Raw genomic sequence first — 22751 nt, 5'->3', positions numbered from 1 at the left:
GACGATCATCATCCAGGGAGTACAGATCTGTCTCTCCCATCCCAAGAGTCTGAAACGAACACCCAGACCGCCTGAAGGAATATCGGCGACTGGACATCAGGGTAGGTTCTCATCCTACCAAATTCGTGCTGGACAGTGGGGCGTCACTGAACTACCTACCCGTAGCGGAGTACCAACGCATGAGACCACCTCCTGATTTAGTCGACGCTCACGTACGAGTATAATGGATGTAAAAAAAAACACTACCGTGTCTGGGGAAATTTGCAACTGAGTTGTCGTACCAAGATCGCACTATACAGGCCTACATCCACGTCATCGAAGGGCCCGAGGCAGACTGCCTCCTAAGTCTGGCTACTGCCGAGCGACTAAAACTAGTTGACGTCTTGTTCCAAGTGGAGGACAAACAAACCGTCATCCAACAGTTCCCCAAGCTCTTCCAAGGCCTCGGAAAAATGAAGAACTGCCAAATAAGACTGCATATCAATGAACAAATCCCACCGGTGGACCAGCACCACAGGAAAATCCCTTTTCACCTGCAAGAAGCCATAGGAAAAGAGCTATACGAACTTCTAGAAGCCGGCATCATAGAAAGGACGATGGACCAACACTATGGGTCTCGCCAGTGGTGGTAGTCCCAAAGAATGGAGACACTAGCCGAGTCCGTCTATGTGTGGACATGAGAGCACCCAACACAGCCATAGAGAGGGAGAGATATCCAGGCCCTCAAATCAGTGACATGATCACGTCACTGAATGGAGCAAAAATATTCTCAAAACTAGACCTCAACAAAGGATACCACCAGCTTGAACTTCACGAACAGTCAAGATACATCACAACTTTCTCAACGCATCTGGGACTATTCAGGTATAAAAGACTAAGCTTTGGGGTGTCCTCAGCAGCAGAAATATTCCAAGAAGCCATCAGAAGAACAATTCATCACATCCCTCATGTATTAAATTACAGTGACGACATCCTAGTCTACGGAGCAACCACTCAAGAACACGACAGAGCACTGGATCAGGTCTGTCATGCCCTGATGGAAGCCAACCTCGCACTCAAACAAGTAAAATGCGAGTTTCACAAGCCAACGCTGAAATTTTTTGGTCACATGTTCTCTGGAAATGGCATGAAACCAGACCCTGAAAAGGTAGCAGCGCTAAACGACACGCCGAGCCTAGATGATGTTGGTGACGTCCGCTCGTTCCTAGGCATGGCCAGCTACTGCTTCCGCTACATACCTGACTATGCCACAATAAGCCACCCACTGAGAACACTCACCAAACAAGGACAGCCATTTCAGTGGACCCCCGACTGTGAAGAAGCATTCAGAGAGATCAAGATATCGGTAGAGTCAGCCAAAAATCTAGCTTACTTTAATCCAAAGAAGAAAATGGAAATAACAGTGGATGCTAGCCCCGTAGGACTAGGAGCCATCTTGGCACAATACGACAGAGAAGAAGACCAACGACACATAGTGGCATACGCCAGTAGGAGTCTCACAGACACTGAGAGAGCATACTCCCAGCCAGAAAAAGAAAGCCTGGCTGTAGTATGGGCGTGCAAACACTTCCACATATTTATCATTGGAAAACACTTCACCCTAGTGACCGACCATCAAGCACTAACCACGATCTTTGGAAACCCTCGAGCGAAAATGCCACCGAGGATAGAGCGATGGGGCCTCAGGCTACAAGAGTATACCTACACCATCATACACAAGCCAGGAAAAGCCGCAAATCCTGCAGACTACATGTCCAGACACCCCACCAAATACAGTCACTCAGAGCAATCAATCGCAGACGAATACCTTCACTTTGTTGTAGATCAATCAAGACCCCCAGCCGTTCCGTTGGAGGCCATCTGCGAAGCGACTGAAGCCGATGTCACACTACAAGAAGTAAAACGTCGGATCCAAACGAACAGTTGGCGACACCTACAAGCCAGTTTCAATGAATTTAACAGAATCATGTGTACAATGTTTGCAAACTATAATATTTTGAGAGGAGACAAGCTGCACACAGCCACCTCAGATATGGAATCCACTGCTCTGTGTCCCCCTTCTGCTCGTGTGTGCAGAGGACATGCTCACTGGAACCAATGGTGGTGCTCACACACCAGAGATGCGTAAAAGCAGTAACATCTTAGAGCTCTCAACCACCCTGTCAGCGTACAAGGAAGCGTACAGGAAGAACCCTGTGCAATGCTGATGCTGCTACTGCTCTGTACACACAGAAAAAAAGGAATCAGACTATAAACCGAAAAATGACTGGAACAACAATATCAAAAATGATTCAATGCAGTCTATTGAAGGCGCCTAACAACACAGTTGAAAAAAATTAAGAAAGTATATGTTCCTGGGATTTTTTTTTTAATTACTTAATTTCACTCCTGCCATTATTACTGATGCAAATCTGTGGCGCTGTGCTCTGTCTGTCTTGCAAAAACTGCTATTGAATCAGCCTCAAACAATCACTACAAACTTCGTTTACAGGTGCTGAGTACATAATAAAATGTGTGACACTCAAAAGTGAATGCAGTCTGGAAATAACCACAGATTTGAAATCAATTCAAAGAGTCCGAAATTAAAATTAAAAGATGAATGCTGCTTGATTTAGAAAAAATCTCCTAATTTCTGGAGGAAATGATAAAATCGGAGGAGACCCAACAGTGTAATTTCCTCCATTGTATAACCCCTATGAAAGATATAATCCCACCAGGTAATTCTCATTTGGCGTTATGCATGATTTCCCGTTACCACCAAACACAGAAGGATGCCCAACAAGATAGACAGCAAGCACAGTTGTTGTTAAAATAGGTGAACTCTAACAGGGAGCACTGGATGGATCACTGTTTTGATACTCTTGTAATATCTATGATACGATTGGGCACACTAATGACTGTAGGCACGTGGGCACGTAGATCGGGTGAGGCAAAATGCATTTGGAAGGCCTGAATGTGTGGTGCTGGAAATGAAAAATTAGGAGCGGATAATGGGACAAGTCAAATGTAAATTTTGTTTTGGGGCATGTGGGAACCGGGTGCAGGTAGCTGGACGACAGATAGCAACATCTCCCATGCTTTAAAGCCAGTGTCCTACATGGAGGGCCAAGTGTTTTTCATGCCGCAATGTCATTTTAAGGGTAAAGAGATGTTACGGGTCTCTCTTATGGAACGCAATCGAATTCCTGCAGATCTGATTTCAGGTAAATAAAGTGCTCAACTAGGTGTTAGCAGCAGGCACAAAAAGGCATGATTGACAGGAATGGTGGACATGGAAAAAAGCAGTTAGGTGTATGCCTCTGAACTGTTGCAAAGTTTATTAGGGGATAGTAACCGATGTTCACATGTTTTCAAAATAATATACAACTCACAATTGATAGATTTTCTCATAGGCACCAGTACATGGAAGCTCCATACCATGCACCTTTTGAGGGTTGCTGTATTTAGCACTGCACGATCCATTACTACCACAGTGTCTGGGTGGTAATTTATCTAAATGTTTTCATATGTCGTAGCTTTGTGGCAGCTGTAATGTTGTGCTTGAATTAAGTTATGTTTTGGATACCGACCCTTAGCCAAACATTGACCCGCAATGTCACTGTTGGCTTTTATTTTGCTTTTCTAATTAGGCATTTGGTTGTTGTTGAAGTATTACTGTCTTTGATATTAGGGAGGTTAGCATTAGCCTTTTTTGTTTTGGGCATACTTTGCAATACCCCCTCCCCTCTTTTTGTCACATTGAGCACAAAATATTGTGTTGAGTATTTGTTGAAGTTGGATGTTAAACAAAGTATAGATAAGTACCGTATGCTCAGATGGCTAGAACTGGGTGAGCGGAGGGCTCCCTCTTTTAGGAAATGAAAGCTTATGGTGATAATATTGGCGGCGTCATGCTATGTAGTGTAAATTACTTATGTAAACATTTGTAGTAAGAATATTAGTCTCATTACTGCTGTATTTATGTGATAGAGTAAGAATTACTAAAAACAAGCCTGTTGAGTAATAATACTAGCCTCGTTATTGTCGAACTGAAATGGTTAGAAAACATGATTTATTGAATAATTTATTGTCTATGGCGATTAGACCATGAAAGATATCAATGGTCTAATACATGACTATCAAGGAATGAGAGAAGTGAATGAAAATGGTTACACACTCAATGTATCTATTTTTTTTAAACATATATTTTCAACAATATAATTGTGCAACACTAAGGGCAATATTCTGTCAATATTGACAGAATGGGACAAAATTATTTTAACACATGCTTTGTTGAATAATTACCTGTCTAAGGCTATTTGACTAGTAGGGGGTTCAACTGATTGATATTTGATTATTTAGGAATGTGTGAAATGAAAATTGTTTAATGAATAATCCTTTTTAATTTCATCCAAATGAGGAAACATGGATTTCTCAATTTCCCATTGTTAATTATACTTTTTGGGTTCTTCCACTAATTATTCATGTATAATTATGATGTATTATTAAGAAACTAGTCAAATCAATGATTATGTGGAGTAGATCATGCAGACAATGATTTTGCTATGTTGGGTGGGACACTAAACTGCATCCATTTTTATATATGATGTTTCCAAATTTGGCCATTTGGTTCTTTCAGCAGTGAGACAACACGTGTTCTTTTTTAACAAGCTAGTCCTGAGAATGGTCCTTCTGACTTAATAATGGCACTGAAACTTGGACTTCTTTATCATCAATAGATTTACATAAAAGATTGATTCACAATCCCTTTGTCTGGTAGGAAGCGTATAATTGGGCTGAAGGTGTTTTTCAATATGTCTAAGTTTTTTACGTCTTGTATGTTTTGTTTAGCTTGTCTCTTACATGCTTTGTACAAGATAAACTCTGCAGCTCTATAAAACAAAAAAAAATATTACTTGAATTTTATTTAACTCATGCAATAAATGTATAAATATGTATTTATTTTATCCTTGCAACTTCAACATTTACCTTCTTTATGTTTGAGGAAAATGTGCTTTAATTGCTCAAAAAGTAAGGTATTATATTGAATGATAGCATCCCTATTGGGTAGTAGTTGTTTTTTGTATTTGTTTACATCCCAGCCCCTGTGGGGCTGCTGGGTAAACCCATGTTTTAGTAGGGTTATAAGAGTGTACCCATTAGGTAGCAAGGTCTAATAAAGTAATGGTTTGATACTAAAGGTGATTTCCTGATTGTGGTTCCCTTACAGTGTCCTCTCAATCATATTTTGTATGTCTGAGAGCGAGACTTTGGACTATACAGAAGAATACATACAAACAACAGCAGGTGGCCAACCATTACTAGACAAACATACTAATTAATGACATAATTAAGACTGCTCAAAACTTGAGGAGTATGAACAGTTGAATAGAAAATTGATTTGTACTGATCTCAATGTAAATTTTGGACTGATTGTCTTCAATCATTATTGCGGTCAGACTTCAAATAAAAAATATCCATATCATTTTTGAAAACCCAAATTTAAAACAAACTTTAGCTGTATTCCTAAAAGATGAAGTCAGTATTGATACTGCATTATCACATATGAAGGTTACACAAGCACAACTTATTGAATATGAAAAAAAGGAGTCTTCTCCTAGATTCCTTATCTGAGGCTAAGAGTTTGTAAGACAAATTTAACAGATAGAGTAGAGAATTTCAAGAGATATTTTTTTTTTTAACTGAAAATGACACTGAGACATCAGGCTGTTAACAAGGAAGTGGTATACCCACATCTGCATAAACATGTATAGCAACAGCATAGGAGCAGTGAGAATTCTTGATCTCTAAGAACTGTAGTTACATTTTCAGATTCATCTGTTGATTTTGATACTGACCAACACCTAAGTACGTCTAAACAACAGTGAATGTCAGAGAGTAATCCTCAGCCCTCTCTTTTTAGTTCAGGTGCCAACCTAGAGGCTGACAATGACAGGGAGGAAGAAAGGGCCATAGGGGGTAGTATTGCAATCAATACACTCTGGGTCAAAAACAGACCCTCAGCAATGAGGTATATTAAGATTGGTAAAAGAGAGTATTACAACTGATAAAAGAAAAGAAATGAACATCCCTGTCTTTAATGTGTCCCCCATATTGTAAATGAAGATGCAATAAGGCTTTTGAGCAAGGGCCTGACCTGTGTCCCCTCTATGGGAAATAGCCTTTCTATTCCGGTATTGTTTTCTCTAGATCTTTTTTAATGACTGGGTTATATAGCAGAATGTGACATCACAGGACTGTGATTACTCTCCATATTCTTTCCGTTGAGTCATCAAGTGAGTAGGAAGATTACACTCTTTGAGAACATCATCTTGGCAAAGGTGGACTTACATTTTTAGCGTAACAAGTATATACAATTTAACCTCTTACATGGGAAACTGGAGTGTATTGGTGATTTAATCATGAAACCCACCTATATAGCAGGAAGGATTGTGTTACAGAAAAGCTGTGGGTACATGGTTGAAATTCATTGCAAATTCTCTAATAACTAATACAAGTGCCCTTTGTCACATGAATCAACGGTACAAGAGGTGTGCTCTCATCTATTTAGCCCTAAGGTAGGGTTGGATTTGCTAGTATGAATTTTACTTTCATAATGATCCGAATTCCAGGTCGTACCATTGGGGCAGGTTGTCAATCTGTACTGGAACCTCTTTTCAAGTATGTTGATTTTTCCTTAAAACATTTGGTGCAAATATACGATCCTATGTGAGCAATAGTGCTATGGTGATCCAAACGTTAAAAAGGCTTAGTACTCAGGGCAGAGGCTGATTTTCTAGAACCAGGGATTATTGAAAGCTTATACACAAACATTACCCAATTACAAGCATTATGGGTTACTAAAAGTACTTCGGAGGAAAGACCTAGACCAAATTGGGTCCTACCTTCATTCATAATGGAAAGTGTACGCATTGCCTTGATAGACAACTAACTTTTGGTAGAGAACAATTTTTACCAACAAATTAAGGGGACTGCTGTGGGTGCAGCTTGTGCCCCAAATGCAGCTACTTCGTACGTAGCTCAAATTTGAGGATGAGATGATATATCAAATTCAAATTTCAAAGCTTTATTCGACATTTGTCATAAAAGCATCCTTCCTAACCCTATTACAATAAATACTACAGTTAAAAATAATTCTAAAACACATATTAAACAATGACAGTCGAATATTATACATGAAAAATACAAGAAAATTTTCAATTATTTCTAAAAATAGTTTCTTTTAAAAACAATTCATACAATACAATAGAATGATTAGATTAGGCAACACTATACGCATTGCCTTGATAGACAACTAACTTTTGGTAGAGAACAATTTTTACCAACAAATTAAGGGGACTGCTGTGGGTGCAGCTTGTGCCCCAAATGCAGCTACTTCGTACGTAGCTCAAATTTGAGGATGAGATGATATATCATGAGACAAACCCATTCAATAGTTGGATAAAATCTTGGAAGTGTTACATTGAGGATGTGTTGAAGATATGGAAGGGACCCATAGAGAGATTACTGATATTTCATGAATGGCTGAATTTTAGGAATGACAACTTGAAGTTCAGGTTGGCTTTTAACAAAATAGGGGTTAGATTTCTTGATTTGTCAATTGCTCTGGAAGATGGTATGCCCTTTACCAACCTTTTTTAGAAAGCTAACAGATAAAAACGCACTACAGCTTTACGGTAGTGCCCTACTCTTGTATTCTCAGAGATAATGTGCCATGTGGCCAATTTCCTAGAATAAAAAGAAATCATACAAATTATGTTGATTACTTAAAGGAAGAAGACCGTTTTGCACAGCATTTGATATCATGAAGTTACCCTTAGCTGCTTGTATGCCGTGCACTTAAATGAGTGTGGTACAATGAAAGATATGCTTTGTTTGTGAGTAGTGCTAAGTTAGACCCATCCAAACCAGTTTGTATACCCACGTATGGCAATCAGAGCAATGATATGAGACGTGCTGTACAAAAAAAACAATGACATCTTTTGATCTGGTGATATTCCCTAGTGTTTTGATTCAAAAGATCACCCAATAGCCATGATGAACTAGTAAAAGCCTACATCGACTACCCCAAAACGCTGTCAATATGGAGTTGTGGGGTCAAAAAATGATGGTACATTATGAATGTGGCGACTGTGTTCCACGTCTAAGACTTCAGGAAATTTGAAGAGTTTTTCTGTTGAGCAAAGGGAATCAGAAAATTCTGCCATAGACTTCTTGCCAGACAAACGTCGTAATCTACTATACAAAATGTCTGCGTCGGCTGAGGTATATTGGAAAAAACTCCCCAGGAAGTGAGGAAGCAAATTTTACAGGATCAATATAGGGCAGAGCTGTACAAACTGTAGAAAGCACCCCCTTGGGGTCAGTGGCTGTATTCCCAAGGGAACTTACATGCCGCAGCCAGTACTTGTAAATAAAGATGGCCTGGAAGCCATGTTTTAATAATATTTAGATTATACGAGTCACCCTTTTACTGCAAACTGTATTAACCCGTTCGATGCTGATGACGGAACCGCTCTGTCATCAGCTGCGGTTGGGCTGTGCTGATGAAGGAGCGGTTCCGTCATGGCCCTGCAGTCGCGCCTGCGCGGCGCTGATTTCGCGCCTGCGCGGCGCGTTCTATTGAGCGGGCGGGGCAATGACGGAACCGCTCCGTCACAAGCACAGCCCAACCGCGGCTGGTGACGGAGCGGTTCTGACACCATCATGCGGCCGCCGCGCAGCCGCCCCGCCCACTTAGCGCTGCGGGGCAATAGCCGCAGCAGCGATGTGGTTAAAGTATTGGCTTATGAGAGACAGTTATTTAATGAAATTTCTTTCATCTACTTAAAATGTTGCTTCCTACCATGTCCTCTGATTATAGAACATTTTATTCCTGAAACCAATCTGCAGAATCTGTTTGGTTTTAGTCATCATTCATAATCATTTAATATCAGGTAGAGACAAGCAAACACTAATGCTAGTATTGTAAACCTTGTTTAGCTTTCCATCTCATATGAATTAATTACTCGGGGTTGTGTGTTGCTTTCTTTAAAATGTTCTTTAGAGTTTATCTACGTATATTAAAATCTGTATAAACAAGAAAGTGCAGATATTCATTATACTGTTATTTTAGGAGAAATATGGTTTCCGGACTGAGAATGGAACACCCCCAAAATTGCTCAAAGTGTGAAATGATCATACTAATATAATACAGAGCAAATTAATGTTGTGTGAACTGCTTTCGCTCATAAAATTCAGCAATTTTCAAGCTTTTGTATTTGCATGTTTGTGCATTTGTAAGGTGAGCTTATGTGCATCAATAGTTTGTGAATCAGGTTACTGAGTGGCAGTCCATTCTAATGACCAATGGCCAATTCACCATTTTAATAATAGAGAAAATGTTGACACCAATAATAAACCCCAGAATGACTGCTTAGGAGGCAACAAGACACTGCAGCATTTTGTAGCCAGGAGACACACCAACACAGCAAACAATCATTACAGGGCATTGCTTCCTTGGTTCTGAATCCAAGACCTTATAGCAAAGCACCACTCTTGATCAGTCTCATTGTCACATTAATGTTAACAGAGCTGCGCACATGTGCCTCACAATAGTTGTGTTTAATTATTAAATATTGAACCAAAATGTTCACATTGCACATGTTTAGAATCTCCTACTACGACACTGGTCTTGCTTATGCATGATGAAATGTGGTAGATGTACTCTTTGAAGTGAAACACCTGCACCATGAGAATGGTGATTACCACAGGTAGTTCCAAAGGTTTCCATCAGTGGAACATGTACAAGCATGCAGATGGAGGCTTGGTGTTCTTCATAATTGAGACAGAGAGGACAGACAATGAGCACCAATGTGGAAACTTGAATTGTGAGGCTGAACCATAGACTTGTGAATATTGTTGAGTGAATATTATTTGTGTACTCCGCCTGTAGGGGAAACATCCTTTACAACGCGGTGAAAACACTGTGGTGCCATTACGACGCGTCTTTTACAACGCAAGCCGTTACCACAACTTGCGCTGGAGGGCGCTCTAGACTAAGGAATAATAGATTTACTATTCCAACACCTTCCCTACTGTACGTAGGCTGGAGTTGGAAAAGTAAATCTTACTATTCCTAAGTCCAGCACCCTACAGCGCAAGTCGTGGTAATGACCTGAGTTGTAAAAGATGCATTGTGATGGTACAGCAATCATTTTGATCACGTTGCACCATCATACATCCGCCTGTAGCATTATTAGATTAGATAATCCAATGATATAAAACTTTGTCAGCAACAAAGCACCCCTAAACAATATGTCTGGACCTGATGACCATAGAGATATGATACATTGCTAAAGATCATGTCAAATGTCAAGTGAATGAGCTGGCATTTAAATACATATCTTACTGTTTCCAAACCTGGTGTTATGTGAGTAGAATGGTAGATTTTAGCAGTCATGTTATATAAATCAAAAGTTAAAGGCAACTCAATTGTTCCATTCTACCACAAGATGGACTTGTGTTTGGCCAGACTTACCGGAGGTTGCTGTAAGCACGTGCTACTTTTCCTGAGATCCGGTCCGACCCAAAGACTAGAACACGCAGCGTGGATACTTTGCCGTCATCGTCACAGCTCAGGAAGGGCCTCCTCTTGAAGAAGACATTTTGAGCCAGGTGGTTTTCAGTAAAGAAGGGATTCAGAGTGTGTTGAGGCAGTGAGTGAGCTCTCCGAGAGCGACCTAGAATTCGTTCACTAGCTCCAGCACTGTACAGGCTCTCTGCTCTACGCAGAGGTAGCGAAGCAGATGAGGATGGGTAGCTATTCGCTAAGTCTATCTCACCAAGCTTGTCTCGCTTCAGGGCTAGGTTGCTCTTGCTCTTCATGAGTTTGATAAATTGTTTGGTGAGCTTATGCCCCACCCTATGCTTCTTCCCCTCTTTGGACTCCGGCTCTATAGGACTTTCATCGCTATCGTCCACATAGCCGCTATCCACATGGTTGGAGAGACTGGAAACAAAAGATCTCATGGAGTCTTTGGATGCAATAGACAAAGAGGAGGACATCAACGAGTCTTTGGAGCTGGTGGACAGGGTGGAGATGACAGAGTCCCTTTCTGGGTAGCTCCCGTCTGTCTCCAGATCTTCGTCTCCTTCCTCTTCCACATCATCATTTAAATTGAGAGGTTCCAGGATATCACATTCATTTATCAGGACTTCTTTCAAGATACCTCAAACATAAAAGAAATATCCAAAGTTAACCCTTGATACAAAGGGACACAATGTTCTTTTGGAGAGTGTTTTTCTTAGCTAACAAAATCTGAAGATTTGACATAGAGAGGAAAGGTGGACCTCCAAAACACTGCAATAGTTCATGAAACAATGCCATACCTTGTATTTTATGATGTTGACAGTGAGCCTATGTTATATTTCACTGACAGAAAAAGTTGCAGAGCACATGAAATACTCTGGAATTTGGGGCATCTCTGCACTACTCGAAGGCACAGCTGATATGCAAATAACAGTGCATGGTAATGTCACAGATGGAGAAAATGACATTCACAAAAAAGTGAGAGGTTATTTAAATAGATATTTTCAGTCCCACAAATGCCCCCCAGTGTGTAGAAAAGTGTTATAGCTTTTGCATAAGGGCCATGTGGGTAGTTCCTTCTATCCCTAATATTACAGTGTCTCTACAAAATGCTGCTCCTCTCTGCTTCCCTCATGGTGTTGAGCTCCAACAAGAGTAGAGCGGCGAGTCAAAGAGCCACATGCAATCAGGGGCAGAGGGTCATACTTTTAGGTTTCTTGTGTCTTAACTTTGGAACTTAGACCAACTTCCATTTCGACTTCTTCCACTCAATCCCCCTTTGTGGAAGCTATCGAAACCTGTCTGCTCATGTCTCCTGATAACATTGTCTACTCCAGGTCACCCCCCTGTTTCTTGGGACATCAGAGTGTTAGTAAACATCAGCAAGATTGCTGTTGCACTATACTAAGTATGTTTAATCATTCCTTTACAAAAATCACATTTGCTCATCATCAACTTTAGTACTATATTGTAAATCGGATATCTGCCAATGGACGACAAATGCTAAAGTGGAACAAACCTGTCAGTAAAATGCACACAAAACATGCTGGTGGGCTCATAAGATCACTAAATAAGTTATGTCTTCCCCAGAGGTAGCCCTTGATCCTTGCATTCCTTGCATGTCCACTTAACTTACCAAAGTGATCCTCGTCCCATCGGTACGTGAAGCACGTCGCTGTGAGCAGAGGGATCGTCTGCAAGTGACTTGAGCTGGCATCCTCTGAAAAGACAAGTGGAAAGTCAAAGAGGGTGCTTTAAAGCATGATTCATTAAGGTACAAATGAGGTACACTTGACCACTAGATCCATATGCTACTGGCAGGGTGGCATGCTCAGAAGAAAGACCCTACAGGCGTCAATATGTCCAGAGCAAAGCGCTGTCCCTCCTCTCGATGAATCCTCCAACTCTTCTGACTGGGGATAATTATAGAACAGTCAGATATAGTATTACTTTAGTTACTTAGTTAATTGAAAATGAATACAATAACAAAGCATTTCTCATTAAGCTTTCAGTGCATGATTAAAAGCTCAGGGTGGCACACTGTAATAACTGTGAAAAACTACACAGATATCAATGAAACCAGCCAAACAGAAGATGAAATAGAAAATATCTGCTGGGTTTAGAAACATTGAATATTGAAATTTCCACCTCCCAATGTAAGAGTTTGAAAGCAAAAATGTGTGCTCTCTGTATTGGTTTAGTTCAATGGAAATTAATCATCAAATTATAATGCAGCTCGTCAAAATATTCCATACCTTTAAACTTTATAAAGTTGTGTGTGAAGCTATGTTAGTGGGAAAGGCCAATTGAGCTCTTATCCGCTCACCCTTGCTTCCTAGGGAACTGAAGCACAGTTACTGTGGTAACCTCAAAGGGGAGCGTGTCACCAGCATTCCAAATTGGCCTGGATTGCTCACCCTAGATTGTGAACTGAATAGCCTGGAACCAGATAAAAATGCCCAAACTTAGAAGCCTAGTAAGACTCTATATGTGAATACGCAAATCTGAGCAGTTACCACCCCTTATACACAGATCATATGGCGATCACATTGTAACCAACTGTCAAGAACATAGTTTTATTGGCTCTGCGCTATTGTCAATGTTTGAAAATCAAAAAATATTTTCAGGGAAAAAGAGTTTATTTACATCAACTTTAGTATATACATATATATATATGTGTTTAAATTAGTATACTAGTTGTACTACTAATGAGTGATATTATTTGTAACATGTGATCTCAGTGGGTGTGATTGTCTGTATCAGTGTGTGAGTGGCTGTACGGGTGTGTGAGTGTATGCATGAGTGACTGTATGGGTGAGTGAGTGGATTTCTGACTACGTCTGTAGGTGTGTGTGTGGTTGTGTCAGTGGTTGTATAGGTGTGTCAGTAGGCATCTGAGTGGCTGTATTGGTGTGTGAGTGAGTGCATGAGTGTTTTGTGGGTGTGTGAGTGGCTGTATTGTGTGTGAGTTGGTGTGTGAGTGGCTGTATGGATGTATAAGTAGGTATGTGAGTAGCTATGAGGGTGAGTAAATAGGTGTGTGAGCGACAATTTTTTGGGAAATCTGTTTTATTAGTTTTCTTGTTTTAGCAGGTTATAATTGAGCTTTACATATACATCAAATTGGTGCTTATCATAATTGCTTATTACAAAAGTCTTCTGGGTAGCATTACACCATTGTGCTTACAGTGGTCATACGTGTAGTCAGTTCACCAATTATTGCATGGTTACAGTTTGCATCATGTAATAACATTTTCTAATGGTTATCTGTTGCACAGCTTATTAAGTGCCACAACCTGTTTGGAGTTGTTGGGACATGCGCTCTTCTTCTGTGTTTTCAATGGTAAGGTGTACAAAACGACTTGAACTGTGGAAATGGGGTTCTAATGGAACAATGACAAAATAATACATAATAGGGTCAAGTCTGAGCTCTGAGATTGTCACTTGGGCACCCTGGTCATTGTGTTCTGTGAGTTAGTGTGTGTAGCTGGCATTTTGGTACTGGCGTTCGATAGATTGTGAGGTGGGCATGCCCGCCTTTTCTGTGTGTTCGCTTGACGAGGTTTCTTGTTCAGCATCTTAATCTGTTTGTGATATATGTTTTTAAGATGCAGCTATTGCTGAGTCCAGGGGCGATGTGTAATTGTTATTGATGAGGGTCAGGGTAGACAGGATTATATACCAGTTATTGGCTATAGGGATCTTACGAAGGCCCAGTGTGTCTTCTTGGTGGAGGACGGTGCTCTCTGCTTTCACCCAGGAGACCATCTATTGTCTGCACATTATGATATGTGAGGGGTCAGGGGCTTTCCACCCTTTGGTGATCAGCCTCTTCCCTACCATCATCCTCGGGTCCAAAAACCAGAAAGTGACTTTGTTATTGCGATTTTGTTGGTACAGGTGCAGAATGTACGTGTGCCAGTCAAGCTGGAGTACTCTATCTGTGCAGAGTGTCTGCTACCGCTTTCCAGAAGTCGACCAGGGTAGGGCATCCCCATATCATGTGCAGTAAATCTGCGTCAGCAAGTGAGCATCTAGGGCATGCAGCGTCTCGGTGTTTGAAGTACTGATTAATTTACGTGGGTGTGAGATATGCCCTGTATATAATATAGAATTGAATCTGACGTAAGGCGTGCATTCCTGGGAATTTCTACAAGTATCAACAATACCGAGGAGCATTATAGGTTCGAAAATTGGCAGCCCATTGCGTTCTAGCAGGGCTACCTGACTGACGACAAGTCAGCCGCCCTGTGGTGTCTTAGTGAGGCCTCGACCCATTTGGTTAGATGTCCGCACTGACTTATGACGTGTGTATATTGTACCGTAAGGTGTGTAGTTGGTTCAGTGAATAAGGCACCCCACCTCTGCGGTAAGTGCTGCCAAGAGGGAGCATTGTAGCAGGAACTGTCTGGGCGGGTAATTCCTCTTCCTCTACCAGAGTGGTGTACGGAAGTAGAGCCCCCTCACGATATAGGTCTCCTATGTCCTGGACTCCTGCATTTCACCACTGCTGCAGTTCCCTCACTGTGGTGGTTACGGTACCTCTGGGGTCCCTTCAAGTGGCGGGGCCATTGCATACGGATTGACTGCGCGGGTTATATATAGCGCTCTGCGATAGCTCTGTGTGCCAAGTTGAGCAGCAATGAGTCTGGTGGTTTGTTTTTTGCACAGGGGTAGAAGAGTCCCATCAGGTCCAAAGCTATAAGGTGGATGTGTGATCGCTGGGTCTCCTCTGTGTGGATCTGCCATCCACCTGGTCACCCACTGCAGTTGAGCAGCCAGGTAGTACTGTTCCAGGTTCGGGCCGCTAGGCCTCCCTGGTCCACAGGCAGGTAGAGTTTTTTAATTGCTACGCAGTGTCTGGAGTGTCCCCATATAAAGTCTTTGAGCAATTTTTCTAATGAGCAGAAAAAGGAAGGAGAAACATATAGCAGGAGATTCATAAAACAATATAGAATCGGTATAGAATTACCATCTTTGTGAGAGCTACCCTTCCCGTCACTGACAGAGTAGTGTCCTCCAGAATGTCATCTAGGATTGGACCGCGGTTATGGCTCTGTCGAGGTTTCCATCTAGTAAGTCCATCAGGTTTCGGTATATGCGAATTCCGAGATAGCGGAATGTGTCCGCGCACCATCAGACCTGTATGCCTTTGAATGTGTGCACTGAGTCTATGCCATTCTTGCTAAAGGAGTACAGATCGGACTTAGAGATGTTCACCATTAGTCCCGATATGGTGGCACATTTATCCAGAGTGAGGGCCAGCTGTTGGGGAATTTGGTGGGCGTCATTTATATATAGCAGGAGATCATCGGCGTATAACAAAATGGTGTGTATGCGCCATCGCCTAGTGGGATGCCGTCCCCCATTTCGAACCTGAGTAACTCTGCTGATGGCTCAATTGCTACTGCAAAGAGCAGCAGCGAGAGAGGGTCATCCCTGCCTAGTTATTTGAAGATTTACGATGTCCGATATGTAAGGGCCTGTTTTTACTCGCACTGTTGGAGCATTGTAAGCAGTATGACCATGCTAGGAAGAAGCCCCCCAGTTTATAACTCTCGAGCGCCGTGAAGAGGAACCCCCATTCCAAAGAATCAAAAGCTTCCTCTAGGTCTAATATAAGACATCCTGCGCGTGCCCAGTGGGTGTTTGAATAAGTGGCGATTCTGAAGTGTCTCAGATTCAATGAGGTTCTCCTGGAAGACACAACCCCATTCTGGTCAGCGTGTACCAGAGAGGACACCAACTGTGTGAGCCTGTCAGCTAGTAGCTTGGCTAATATTTTATAGTCAACATTAAGGAGGGCTAGTGATCTGTAAGATCCCAATTCGGTGGAGAATTTATCTGGCTTGGGCAAGGACACCAGTTTTGCCTTTCTTATAGACGGGGGAAGTCTCTGCTAGCTCAGTGCCTCTGTATATAGCGTGGGTAAGTGGGGGACGAGTATTGTGGCATATGCTTTGTAAAATCTTGCTGGGAATCAATCTGGGCCAGGTGTTTTCACATTTGCTAGCGCCAGGATTGCGTTTCAAATTTCTTTGGGTGTTATGTGTTTGTTTATTAGTTTGCTTTGCTCTATTGTGTTTCAGGTAGATGCACAGACTCTAAAAACATTGTGAGCAGCCTCTCATTGTGGGGTCTCGCTGATTGGTACAGCTTAGTATAGTGGTGTGTAATTGTTTCGTGTATTTTGTGCTGTGTCTATGCTAGTTGTCCAGTGTCAGATCACAGGGCTCCTATAGGATGGTGTGTTTGTTCTTGTCATAGTAGCCACAACAGCATTTTACCTGCACAGTCTGTAGTGTCGTTTGTGCGTGCTGGGTGGGCTGCATAGTTATGGCAGCAAGGCCTTCCTAACAGGTATGTGTGTTCACTTCTCAGTGCGTTTAGCTTTCCCATGTTTTTGTTACCAGCTGACTGTCTTATCTCTTGTCGCAACAGCTGTTGCTTTATGTGACTGAGTTCTTCATTCAGCTTCTTCTGTATATTCCAGGTGGCTAGCAGGCAGTGGCCTCCTAGGGTCACCTTAAGGGCATCCCACTCTATGGGTGGTCCTCTGCAGTCTGTTCATTTACCTCGAAATATTCTAGTATGGATGTCCCTAGGAAATAACGGAACACCTGGTCTTCAAACACTGCTGGTTGAAGGGTTCATGTAGGGACTGGGGAAGGCCCTATATCCCATGTGAGCTGCAGTAGCAGGGGGTTGTGGTCAGAGTGTTGCAACGTAAATATTCTGTGTGTTTAATAAGTGGAAAAAAGGATGGTGATCCAACTATGCGATCGAGCCAGACATGAAGATCATGTACTGAGAAATAGAATGAGTAAAATTGTGTTGTGAATTAAGAGTCCTCCATGTGTCTATTAGCAACCAATTCATTAGCCGTTTCTTCAGTGCCTGCGCATAGGATGTTGCTATGGTGCATGTTAGGGAATGGTATGTCCTGTCCAATTCCATGTCTAGGACAGAGTTAAAATCTCCTTCAATGAGCCAGGGGAGTCCGCACCATTTAGCTAGTACACCCGTGAGTTTCCTAAGGAATGAGTTTTGCTCTACATTTGGGGCATATACGGAGCCAATTAGTAGCGCTTGACCATTCAGTGTGCTCTTTACGAATACGTATCGTCCCTCCAGGTCTGTGACTCCTTCCTCTACCTTGTGTGGGACACCTGCCCATATCCATACCAGTGCTCCTCTTGCCTGAGTGGAGTAATTTGTACTGAATACTTGTCTCCTCCAACGTTTGTGGAGGTGGTCTGCCTCAATTTGAGTGATGTTCATTTCTTGTAAAAGAACAATTACTGCGTGTCTGCGTTGGAGGTATGCATATACTGAATATCTGCGGGTGGGTGTATGCATGCCCCTCACAATCCATGTCAAAACATTGGTCCGTGCCATGTGTGCGGTTTTTCTCTGCCTATGTAGGGGAGGCTGAGGGTACTGTCGGTGACCAGGGTGCCTGATAGGGTCTCTGGCAATGAGGTGATCATAATGGAAAGCATGGCTATAACTGGGTTGCGGACAACTTTATAAGGGCGAAATCATAGTCGATGCTCGTCCAGACCGTGAGGTCAAATGGTGGCAACTGTCATGCTAGGAATGACTGAACTCGGGGTAAATGTAAATGTAAATGTGGGATACTTGTAAAGCGCACTGTTACTCTACCCGAGTGTCCTGGCGCTATAGACCGCTGGGGAACCCGTCCTAGTTTTCCCTGTGAGATGGTCCCTTTTGTGGGTATCTCCAGGGTGAAACCAGGCATCCGCGGCATCTGTGGGGGGCCGTTGTGGAGATGAGGTAAGCTTAATGCCCAGAGTTGCCGAGTGTGTTCCCTGGTTAGAGTAGGCACTGAGGCGAGAATTATCGAGTCCGTTGACCCTGGTCCAAGACCCTGCCGCGTCGGGTATTGAACCCTGGTCCCGGGCCGTTCTCTGCTTACAGGTCTGCCGCCTCTAGCCAGTGAGCCACACCACTCCACGGGTAGCGCGTTATGCGCTTATGTTTGTTAGTGCTCACCTCGGTCCTGATTAGGATTAATTTGTGAATCCCTGTATCTCTTAAGTTTATGTCGTGAGTGTAACAGATTTGGTGAAGAGAGCATACTGCATTAGGAGTGCGCCGATTTAATAATATCTATTAGTGGCGATAGGTGCTTGAGGTTGCCTCCGCCAAGTTGTGTTATGTTAATTTGAAAGTGAAGTGGGTGCTTAAACATTAAAAGGAGACACTATACTGATCAATTGCCATTGATCATATTATATTTTCGGACATCTGTGGCGTCCTATCCGGCATCTAGAGGGAGTCTCGGTCCTCTGATAAAACTGGTGAGGGCCCCGCAGAACTCTGGAAGAGATTTGTGTATGTGTCTGGTACAAGGGGTTGCGAGGTGGTTTCGGATGGTTGCGGCTACATGGTGAGCTTCTTGACGCTTCATCATTCTTTGTTCCATGCCGGGTATTGCTGCTTGTGTTCTTACGTGCCTGGGGCTCCCTCCTCTGCCACAGGGGCGGTTCTTCTTGTTTTGGCACAGTGATTGTATGTCTGCGGGCAGTCTGGGCCCCGTTAATTGTCCTGATTTGTCTAGCCAGTCCCAGACTTCAGAGGGTGTATCGAAAAACACATGCTTGTCCTGTTGTGACTATTTGCAGTGTAGCAGGGAACATCAGGAAACAGTGGATGTCGGTGGTTTTGCACTTTCATTTCAGCAAGCTTGCAAGTTTCTCTGAGCACTGTGTCCATGTCTCTATAATTAAGTGCTTGAAAAGCAGCGGTCGTGGCTTGGCTCCCGGGGGTAGGCAACAGGCCGGTACACGGTGTGCTCTCTCCACTATGAACTGTGGTGACAGAGTGTCTTCTGGGAGGAGTTTTCGCAGCCAGCCTTCAATGTCTGAGATAGGGTCTTGTCCCTCCTCTCCCTCTGGTAGGTCTACCACACGTATGTTGTTGCGATGCGAGCGGCCTTCCGCGTGTTCCAGTTGGTATTCAAGTATGCTGACACAGTCAATGATGTCTTGCAGTGCTGCTGCATTGCTGAGGGTTCGGGGTTTCAATTCCAGTAGGATTTGCTCGTTTATCAGGACTTTGTCCGACACCTTTCGGTGATCAGCTCTTAGCAGGGTAAAGTCTGATGGGACCTTGCCTATTTTTGATTCCAGTGTAGATCAGGTGTGGTTCAGGGCAGCTCCAATATTCTCCACTGTGGCTAGGACTGAGTCAAGTTTGGTCAAGAGTGCTAGGTTTGGGACTTCTCCCACTCTCTCTTCTACTGTGTTTTGGGTCCCTTGCGCTTCTGGATGTGCAGGGGTTGCTGCGTGTTTGTCCGGAAAGCGGCCCATGGCTAACTTTTATGCTGAGAGCATTCAGATATTCTGTTGGGTGACTTACGTTAGGCACTATCTTTACCAGATTGGTTGTCAATTTTGTACCCCCAAACGCTCACTAATCTCTACTTATCAGATATTGTATCGCAATTCTATTCTTAAGGTTGCTGTCTTCTGGGCCAGCCACTCGTGGGCATTGAAGTTCACCCCAGGGGAGGAAGGAGAATTTATCAACCGGCGTATAGCAGGTGTCGGGCGACTACACTCCCATGCATTCAAGTGCAGTCGGGAGGGCGGCAGTTGTAGGTCTGGCGCCCACTTCACACTTGTTTCGCCCCAGGCGCTTCACAGGTGTTTACTGTATAATCCTATGCTCTGGCCATATTCCCGGGGTGGGTCGAGAGCTGTTAGGGGGGCCACTCACAGTGTCAAGTCTTAGGTAGTGGAGTTGCGCCATATAGTTTTGTGCTTGGCCAGGATAGAGGGCGCTGTGGATGTAGCTTCTTGTCACTAAGGAGTTTTACAGTTGTGAGTAATTTCTGTATTCTGTGCGGGGTGGGCTTCACGTCATTTCTGGGCCTATGCTCGCGTAAGTTGGTGCACTTCACTTCATTTGTCCCAGTGGGGTGCTTAGAATGATTCAATTCTGACCTGATGGAGTAGGCCCAAGTGCTACTTGGTTTCAGCCTGTGGTGTGGTCTAGCGGTGTAGATTGCCGTCTTACTTCTTGTGGGTCTCCGATGGTTGGGTTCTGATTTGCAATCCCACCTAGGGGGTTACCGCTTAGGCTTTGTGTGTCCTGGGGCTACAGACTTGGGGTTGTGCTCATCCAGTCCAGTCTGCAACTCATGCGTATTTCCCTTTGTAGGGATCTCTGTTTGTTAGTTACAGCTCCCGGATCTAATTATTGCCGGTGTTGATCGACGTTCATTTTTGTCCCCTCTTACAATTGTTACCTGCTAGCTCATAGGCTCGGTTCCCTGTTTTTTGTGAGAGAGAGGTGTCCCCCTGATTCAGTGCCTTGTGGTGTATGCTGGCTAGGAGCTCCAGCTCCTCCCATGTTCCCCCGGGTCTTGCGCCTTACCATTGAGGAGGCTGGGGATCTCACTTGGCGGGCAATGTCCTCTCACCGCTGTGCAGTTCTCAGCTTGCGGTGTGTTCCCAGCTCTGGATTCTGTCTTTTTTTGTTATGCCGGAGGACGCCTGTTGCTTCCTGGTCCCAGGGATGTGCGCTGGCGTCCTGAGTCCCACGATGGCTACGTGGGTGTTCCCTCGCTTGTAGGCAGGTTCACTCTTGCTCCTATCTGAGGCGCGCGCTGCGACAGGGCCCGTCTCCGATCACTGAGGTTGAGCTGCTGTGTTACTGATATTGCCTTATCTCTTCGGCATTCACCTCTTCTTGATGGCTGACGGGGGTGCCTCAGGTGCTTCTTCGCCGAAGGCTGGGATCCCTCTGCTGTCTCGTCGGTGGCTTGCCTCAGGCGTCAGGTCTAGTGTGCTGTTGCGCCTCCGGTCTGCAACTTGTCGCTGTTCCATTCCTACAGAGTTTCTTACTGGCACTTCACTTCGAGTGTCCATATCGCTCCATTGCAGGCTTTTTTGTTTGGGGTTTCACGCTGTTTATTCAGGCTATTTGAGGTTGTTGGGACAGAGCTCTACAGAGTTGCCTCCGCCATCTTGGCTGGTTAGGAACGCACCTCCGTGTGAGAGTGGCTATGTAGCTGAGTGAGTGGGTGTGTCAGTGGCAACATGGGTGAGTGAGAGGCTGTGTGCGTGACTGCATGGGTGAGTGAGTGGGTGTCTGAAAAACCGCATGAGTGAGTGACTGGATATGTAATTGGCTGTATGGGTGAGTAAATGACTGTTTCAGTGAGTGTTTGTTTAAGTGAGTTGGTGTGTGAATGGTTGTATTGGAGAGTGAGTGTCTGTGAATGACTGTATGGGTGAATGAGCAGTTATGAGAGTGCTTGTATGGGTGAGTGAGTGGCTGTTTTGAGAGGCTGTATGGGTGTGTGAGTGGCTGTATAGGTGAATAAGTCTGTGTGTGAATAGCAGTATGGGTGAGTGTCTGGCTGTGAGGAAGAGTGACTAGTTGTATGAGTGGCTGTATGGGTGAGTGAATGGTTGTGTGAGTGGCTTTATGGAGGAGTGAGTCAGTGTGTGAGTACTAGTGTGGATGTGTGAGCACTTGTATGGGTATGTGAGTGGGCACACAACAGAGTGTATGGGTGGAGTGGGGGGTGAGTGGTTTGTAGATTATGTAATCTGTGATGTGATTTGAGATGTCATCAGTGATGTCACTGAACAGGTCATGAGTGATATAACATGTGAGGTCATAAGCAGTGCAGGCTGGGGCATAGGTTTTAGTTTTTTGGGGGGGATTTCTGTTTTTTTTTAATTCTATCTTGTAATTATTACGTACCTGTAAACTTTGTTTTTAAATGTTATTTCCAAACTATGATGTCCCTGTAAGCGTTGTTTTTTAAGTGAATTTGGTGGAGACAGGGGGCGAGGCCTTCGACCAGCTTACAGCAATCCTGCTTTGATGGACTAACTAGAGGTAAGAGTAAGGATTCTGAGCCCCCAAGGAACCTCAGCATCCAAAAGGACTTCATCCCACAACCAGTAGGGCACATGAAGGCACATTTTCAGAATGGTGGAGAAAGGGTGCAGGGCCTAAGACCAGCTCACAGCAATCCTTCTGTGTGGGACTTACTGGAGGTAACAGAAGGGGTTCCTGGCCCCCAAGGACCCTCAGCATCCAAAGGGACTGAATCCAGCAACCAGTAGTGCTCCAGGAGGCACATTTGCAGACTGGTGGAGAAAGGGGCGGGCCGTTGATAACCGCTCATCAATCCCGA

At 43.6% G+C, this 22751-nt stretch overlaps 1 protein-coding gene across 4 annotated transcripts in view; it reads right to left on the bottom strand.

The window, feature by feature from the left end:
* The window catches only part of PIK3R5 (phosphoinositide-3-kinase regulatory subunit 5), a 297464-nt gene that overhangs the window by 116288 nt on the left and 158425 nt on the right, over window positions 1–22751 (bottom strand). For all 4 annotated transcript variants that reach the window (XM_086930629.1, XM_086930632.1, XM_086930630.1 and 1 more), the window contains exons 9-10: window positions 12207–12290; window positions 10520–11210 (exon numbers count right to left, since the gene is read on the bottom strand). In XM_086930629.1, the coding sequence (XP_086786755.1) occupies window positions 10520–11210; window positions 12207–12290 (775 nt within the window). The remainder of the gene's footprint in view (window positions 1–10519; window positions 11211–12206; window positions 12291–22751) is intronic.

This window comes from Lissotriton vulgaris, chromosome 7 (assembly GCF_964263255.1).
Source record: "Lissotriton vulgaris chromosome 7, aLisVul1.2, whole genome shotgun sequence".
NCBI classification, from domain to species: domain Eukaryota; kingdom Metazoa; phylum Chordata; class Amphibia; order Caudata; family Salamandridae; genus Lissotriton; species Lissotriton vulgaris.
This window is presented reverse-complemented; position numbering and strand designations above follow the sequence as displayed.